The sequence below is a fragment of the Belonocnema kinseyi genome, chromosome 2 (assembly GCF_010883055.1).
Source record: "Belonocnema kinseyi isolate 2016_QV_RU_SX_M_011 chromosome 2, B_treatae_v1, whole genome shotgun sequence".
NCBI classification, from domain to species: domain Eukaryota; kingdom Metazoa; phylum Arthropoda; class Insecta; order Hymenoptera; family Cynipidae; genus Belonocnema; species Belonocnema kinseyi.
Window position 1 is genome coordinate 139,349,308 of NC_046658.1, and position 7,869 is coordinate 139,357,176.

Sequence of the window (7,869 nt, forward strand, 5' to 3'; positions counted from 1 at the left end):
CAATAGTTGAATTTCCAAACGAAATAATTAATTTTCTAATAAAATAATTAAATTGACAGCAAATAATACAATTTTTTTAGAAGACTTTTGAATTTTCGACAAGTAAAATGACTTTTCAACAAATTTTTTTTAAATTTCAACAAAATAATTCCTTTTTTCAAAAGAGTGTTAAATTTTCCACGAAAAAGGGATAATTTTTAAACAAAAAGTTCAATTAAAAACTTTAATTTCAACAAAATAATTACTTTTTTTTTAAAGACTGTTGAAGTTTTGGCCCAAAAAAAAATGACTTCAACAAAACTGTTACTTTTTTTAACAAAAAAAGTTAAAATTTTTAATCAAATTGTTCAATTTTCAGCCCACAAAGATGAATTTTCAAACAAATAATTTGATAAATGAAGACCGTTATATTTTAGACAAAACAATATGATTTTTAAACAAAATAGTTTAGTTTAAAAAAGTTGATTTTTTTATGTAAATTATTGAATTATGAAGCAAATAGTCTAATTTTTAAACAAAATAATTACATTTTTTAGAAGGTCGTTGAATTTTTGACAAAATTAAATTTTTTGGAAGACAGTTGAATTTCCGACCAAAAAAGATGACTTTTTCAATAAAATAGTTAAATTAAAAAAAAAGTTTATTTGTACAGATTGTTGAATTTTTAAACAAATCGTTGGATTTCCAAACAAAAGAATTAAATTTTGAATAAAATAATTAAACTTCAAACAAATAATTCGTTTTGTAGAAGACTGTTGAATTTTCGATCACAAATATGATATTTTTCAACAAAATAGATAAAATTTCAACAAAATAAATACCTATTTTTTTTAAAAGACCGTTCAATTTTCGACCAAAAGGATGATTTTTACACAAATACTTGAATTTCCAAACGAAATGATTAAATTTCAAAAAAAAATAATTAAACTGAAACCAAATAATTAATTTTTTTTACGACTTTTGAGTTTTCGATAAAATAAGATGACTCTTAAACAACATTTTTTAAAATTTCAACAAAATAATTACTTTTTTTAAAAGAGCGTTGAATTTTTGACAAAAAAAATGACTTCAACAAAAAGTTAAATTTTTAATCAAATTTTTCAATTTTCAGCCTACAAAGATGAATTTTCAATGAAAAAAAAGATAAAATTTCAATAAAAAAAAAAAAAAAACAGTTGCATTTTCGAACAAATAATTTGATAAATGAAGACCGTTATATTTTCGACCAAAAAATATGATATTTTTCAACAAAATAGTCCAATTTAAAAGAAAAATTCATTTTTGATCAAATTGATGAACTTTTAAGCAAATAATCGAATTTTTAAACAAAGAAATTAAATTTTTTAGAAGACCGTTGAATTTTCGATCAAAAAAGACGACATTGTTAAACAAAATAGTTGAATTTAAAGAAAAAATTTTTTTTTTTCAGATTGTGGAATTTTTAAACAAAATAATTAAATTTTTTAGAAGACCGTTGAATTTTCGACAAAATAATTGCATTTTTTGGAAGACAGTTGAATTTTCGACCAAAAAAGATGACATTTTTCAACAAAATAGTTGAATTTTAAAAAAAAGTAAATTTTTAATCCAATTGTTGAATTTTCAACCAAATAGTTGAATTTCCAAGCGAAATAATTTATTTTAATGTTGAATTTTCGATCAAATAAGATGACTTTTTAACAAAATAGTAAAAATTTCAATGAATAGTTGCTTTTTTTCAAAAGACCGTTCAATTTGCAAACAAAAAATATGATTTTAAAACAAAATTGTTTAATCAAAAAAAGTTGAATTTTTTATGAAATTGTTTGATTTTCAAACAAAAGGTCGAATTTTCGAATAAAATAATTAGATTTTGAATAAAAAATTTAATTGACTACTGAACAATTTTTTTAGAAGACTAATTTTAGACAAATAATCAAATTTTTAAACAAAATAATTAAATTTTTTATAAGGCCGTTGAATGTTCGACAAAAAATATTTGGACATTTTTGGACAAAATAATTAAATTTAAAAACAAAATTAATTTTTGATCAAATTGCTGAATTTTCAACCAAATGGTTGAATAAAATAATTAAATTTCAACAAAAGAATTTTTTTTTAGAAAACTGTTGAATTTTCGATAAAATAAGTTGACTTTTCAACAAAAATGGCAAAATTTCACAAAATAATCACTTTTTTTTAAAAAGACCGTTGAATTTTCGAACAAAAAGATGATAATTTTCAACAAAATAGTTAAATTAAAAAAAAAAATTATTTAACATCGTTATATTTCTAAATGAAATAATTAAATTTCGAATGAAACAATTAAACGTACACAAAACAATAAATTTTTTTGGAAGACTTTGGAATTTTCGATAAAATAAGATGACTTTTCAACAATTTTTTTTTAAATTTCAACAAAATAATAACCTTTTTTTTTAAACCGTTGAATTTTCAACCAAAAAATAAGATATTTTTCTACAAAATGGTTAAATTAAAAAAAAGTTAATTTTGGTTAAAATTGTTGAATTTCCAAACGAAATAATTTAATTTCAAATAAAATAATTTAATTTCGAATGAACAATTAAATTTACACAAAATAATTAATTTTTTTGAAAGACTTTGAAATTTTTGACACAAAAAAAAGAAGATATTTTTAAACAAAATAGTTAAATTTTGAAAAGTTAAATTTTTTAACAAATTGTTGATTTTTTAAATAAACAGTCCAATTTTCAAACAAAATAATTAAATTTACAACAAAATAATTGCATTTTTAACCAAATTATTAAAATGTTCACCATGGCAAGACGAATTATCAACCAAAATGTCGAATTTTTAAATAAAAGAGATTAAAGTTTAAACAAAAACAGTTGCATTTATAAAAAAATAATAATTTTTTTTTAGCAAAGTTGATTTTTCAACCAAAAAAGTTAAATGTTCAATCTAAAAATATAAATATTGCATTATCAGTTAAAAAAATTAATTTAAAACAAATTTTTAACAAAATACTTAAATTTTCAACCAAACCGATTAATTTTCGAGCAAAAAACAAATTTTCAAAAAAAAAAAAAAGAATTAAAACATTAATTTTCAATACAAAAAAATACAAAGAAAATTAATTAATTAAAAAAAGTCAAATTTTCCACTAAAATATAATTCTTCAAGCAAAAATTGAAGTTACATTTTCAGTAAAAAAAAATTATAAAAATAAATCAAGGAGATAAATATTAAATTAAAGCGATGATTCCTAAAAAAAATGATTTTTAACGAAAAACGTATGAGGTCATATTTTAACCAAAAAATATTTTAATTTTTGATAAAGAAAAATTGAATTCAACGACCGCGAGAAATTTTTCTCGAGTTAATTGAATTTTCAGTCAAGAAAATTAATTAAAATTGTAATATTGCAATTAAAAAAAAAAATACTTATAGAAATTGCCGACTTTTGCAAGATTTTTTCTCAATCCTAACTAATTTACATTAAAAAAAAAAACAATTACAATTAAATTCAATAAATAAATAAATAAAAAGAGCAGTTTTCATTTGACTGAAGATTTTATTTCCACGCTTGATGACATGACAACGGGTTTGCAAAAAAAAATTACAAAAATAAATAATCCATTCTACCTTCAACAATTTTCGAGGATAACACTCATCAAGACTTCTCTCTCGCCCTTTTTCAAGGATGCAGAATCCAAATCCTGGATATCCAGATCAGCCAGTCATGTGGCATTGGAAGAAGTTTTCTTATGGCGTGGCCAAAACCTCACGTTCTTGTCACCCTAAACATAAACCAACGCTATAGAACACAAATATAACAAAATCCATTTTGCAATAAAAAAAAAAATTTCTTTCTACAGGAAAAAAAGAAACTCTATGGCAGAAAAAGATTTCTAAAAAAAAAAATTAAAAAAAAAAAGGATTAAAGTAAATTCTTCGACCAATAAAATTGACAAATAATAGAGCAAAAGTTTTTTTTTATTCTGCCCGAGAGTTCTATCAATTTTAATTGATTAAAACTAACTACTTGTGCACCACATTTGGGCAATTTCTATCGAGGCAACTGTTTAAAGTCTAAAGTTTTTTTTTCTTTTTCTTTTCCCTACATCGCCTTTCATTGATTTTTTTTTGTCACATTTTTCTCGAGTAATTTTTATTTCATTTTCGAATTGATTCCTAGTTTTTTTTTTCGTTTCGTATTCTGCAGAATATGGAGTGAATAAATAATGAGACTGTGCCGCTTTATGTTTTTAAAAATTCTTCATCTCTTTATCAGTGATCCTATTTTTTGATCCTGATTTTTCAAAAGTAATTGTCTCCAATAGAAATAATAATTCAAAAAATAAATAAAAACGCATGATCTTACAATTGATATGAATTGAAGAAAAAAAAAAAAGATTTTCAGTTTCGCGAAGACGCGCTTCTAGAAAGTAAATTTCGCTGGGTAAAATCGTTAATTGAATTTCGCTTGATAAAATCAGTAATACTTAAATTACGCCTTTGCACAAGGAAAGAACGGATAGATACTTATTCATTTTTTTACTCACCTGAGCTTGGGCTGAGATTTACTCGAGCATTTGACTTTTATTTCGTTTTTACGGTATAAAGGTAGATTCATTTCCTTTTTTTTCTCATTAGTTTCGTTATCAAAAGACAGAAAATAAGAATCAAATATTATTAAAAAAGTTCTTTTTGAATTTTAGGGTTTCATAGCTCTAGGCAGAGGAGGAGAAATAATGGGAGGGGTAAAAGGGAAAATGAGGAAAAAGGTAAACGAGGAAAAGTAGAAAAGGTAAAGGAGAGGAAGAAGTGAGAGTAAATTAGAGGAGAGAAAATAAAAGAAGTGAGTGGAAATTAGGGGAGAAAAGGTAAAAAATGTGAGTGTAACTGAGAGGAGGAAAATTAGAAGTGAGTGGAAATGATAGGCGAGAAATTAGAAGTGAGTGGTAATGAGGACAGGAAAAGTAGAAGTGAGTGTAAATGGGAGTAAGGAAAGTAGAAGAAATAAGGGAATGGAAAGTAGAAGTGAGTGGAAATGAGCGGAGAAAAAGTAGAAAAGGCGAGTGGAAATGAGAGGAGGAAAATTAGAACTGAGTGGAAATGAGAGGCGGGAAATTGGAAGTGAGTGGTAATGAGGGGAGGAAGAGTAGAAGAAGTGAGTGTAAATAAGAGAAGGGAAAGTAGGAAACCGAAAGGTGAGTAGAAATCAGGGGAGGAAGTAGAACACGTGAGTGGAAATTAGAGGAGGGAAAGTAGAAGTGAGAGAATATGTGGAGAGAAAGTATAAGGGAGTGGAAATTAGGGGAGAAAAAGTAGAAAAAGTGAGTGTAAATGAGAGGAGGATAAGTAGGAGTGGAAATGAAGGGAGGATAAGTGGAAGTGGAAATGAGAGGAGGATAAATAGAAGTGGAAATGAGAGGAGGATAAGTAGAAGTGGAAATGAGAGGATAAGTTGAAGTGAGTGGAAATGATAGACGAGAAGTTAGAAGTGAGTGGTAATGAAGAAAGGATAAGTAGAAGTGAGTGTAAATGAGAGTAGGGAAAGTAAAAGTTAGTGGATAAGTGGAGGGAAAGTATAAGTGAGTGGAAATTAGGGGAGAAAAAGTAAAAAGGGTGAGTGTAAACGAGTGGAGGATAAGTAGAAGTGAGTGGAACTGAGGAGGGTAAGTAGAAGTGAGTAGAAATGAGAGGAGGGAAAGTAGAAGTGAGTGGAAATTAGAAAAGAAAATATAGAAGTTAGTGGAAATGAGAAGAGTGAAAGTAGAAGAAATGAGAAAAGGGAAAGTAGAAGAGTGGAAATAAGGGGAGAAAAAGTAGAAAAGGCGAGTGGAAATTAGAGGAAAAGTAGAAGTAAGTGCAAATTAGGAGAGGTAACGTAGAATAAGTGTGTGTAAATGAGAGGAGGGAAAGTAGAAGACGACAGTGTGAATGAGAGAATGGAAAGTAGAAGTGAATGTAAACAAGTAGAGGGAAAATACAAGTGAGTGAAAATTGGGAGAAAAAAATAGAAAAGGTGAGTGTAAATGACAGGAGGAAAAGTAGAAGAAGTAAGTGTAAATAAGTGAAGTGAAAGTAGCAGAAATGAGGGAAGGGAAAGTAGAAGAGAGTGGAAGTAAGGGTAGAAAAATATGAAAAACTGAATATCTGAAAGTAGAAGAAATTAGGGAAGGGAAAGTAGAAGAGAGTGGAAGTAAGGGGAGAAAAAGTGAGTGGAATATCAAGGGAGGAAGTGGAACAAGTGAGTGGAATTTAGAGATAAAGTAGAAAAGAGCGGAAATTAGGAGAGAAAATGTAGAACAAGTTAGTGTAAATGAGAGCAAGGAACCTAGAAGTGAGTGGAAATGAATAGAGGGAAAGTAGAAGTGAGTGGAAATTGGGAGAGAAGAAATAGAAAAAATGAGAGGAAGATAAGTATAAGTGAGTGGTAATGAGAGGAGGAAAAGTAGAAGAAGTGAGTGTAAATAAGAGACGGGAAAGTAAAGGAAATCAGGGAAGAGAAAATAGAAGTGAGTGGAAATAAGGTTACGGTAAATGAAGCTAGAGGAAATAAGAAACAAATTAAGAGAGAAGTGATTATAAGGGATGAGGAAATGGAGACAAATAAGGGAAAAATTCACGAGTGTAGGGAAATGATGATTGCGGGTGCAGGAGAGATTTTAGGATGGGAAAGAAAGAGTGCTAACCGGGGACGTGAGGTAAGGGGAAAGTAGATGAGGTAAAAATTGGGGAAGGGAGGTTAAGCTACTGCTGAAATTTACTGAGGATCAGCAGAGGAAGAGAAGTATGGAAGTGGATGGTTTGAACGACTCAATGAACGTCTTAATAGGCTAAGAAACCCTTTTTGCAGGCGCACTTTTGTTTGCATCATTAACTTAAATTTAACGCAAATGCTTCATTTGATTGTTTTCCATGTGTCCAAGTAAGACACAAGTATAATCTTTGAACTTTAAGCTAACAAATTTGAACTTTTTTCCAAGTTCATATTTCACAAAATTCAAAAATTTTCATTTCTGTAATTTAACTTCATAAAATCAGACTTCACAATAAAAATTCTCGCAAAAACAGGGAGATAGGGGGAATAATTTCTTTTAAATCAATCAATATATTACATTTTGAAATCCAAAAACATGAATTCTCAATAAGTTAATTTTTTTTTAGAAGAAAGAAGATTTTTCAACCCAACAGTTGAATTACGAGAAAAAATCAATTATAAAATTAATTTTAAAACAAATAAAAACGAATATGCAGCCAATGAATTTTTTTTACGAAACAGTTGAACTTTCAATAAAATTAAAAGAAAAAAATTGATTTTCTTATTGAAAAAAAAAAAAACGAGAAAAATTGAGCAAGGGAAACCAGTGTGAAGTCTGTAAAAATCAAATTTCAAAAATGAAAAATTTGAAATGGATCATTTAACCGAAAGCTTTCACAATTGAAAAGTTACCTTTTAGATCAATTTATAGTTAAAAATATGGTAAAAACAATTTTGCGGATTTTGTTTATTGTATTACCGCTCTCCACAGTAAATAATCGCAAAAATCTGTAATCGGCACTTATGAATAAATTCGCCATGCTTTTGTTAAATAAAAAATTCGGTATTCCAGTGCTGGTAACGGAGGAGGGCATTCTCTCTTAGTTTCTTTCACATTCCTGAGATTCTCAGGTTGTTGCTATGCCTGTGGAATAAACTTAATTTTCAAAACTCTTGCTACAATTGGCACTCGAATTTCATGCCTCAAAATATTTATTTTTTACACTTAAAGCCTCATCTCTTTAGTGATTTGCAAACTAAATCTTAAAAATTACGTGCTACGATATAAAGAATATTACAGAAGAAACAACGATTAGGATTATTCGGCACAAATTTACAGGTCTCGGACTCACTTCAGA

The 7,869-nt window shown here is 27.4% G+C and overlaps 1 protein-coding gene across 1 annotated transcript in view; it reads right to left on the reverse strand.

Annotated features, from left to right (window-relative positions):
- Positions 1 to 3,547: 3,547 nt before the first annotated feature.
- Positions 3,548 to 7,869, reverse strand: part of LOC117166998 (glycine-rich cell wall structural protein 1.0-like) — a 39,331-nt gene continuing 35,009 nt past the window's right edge. The window contains exon 9 of the mRNA XM_033351528.1: positions 3,548 to 3,761. Within this exon, the coding sequence (XP_033207419.1) occupies positions 3,757 to 3,761 (5 nt within the window). The 3' untranslated portion in view covers positions 3,548 to 3,756. The remainder of the gene's footprint in view (positions 3,762 to 7,869) is intronic.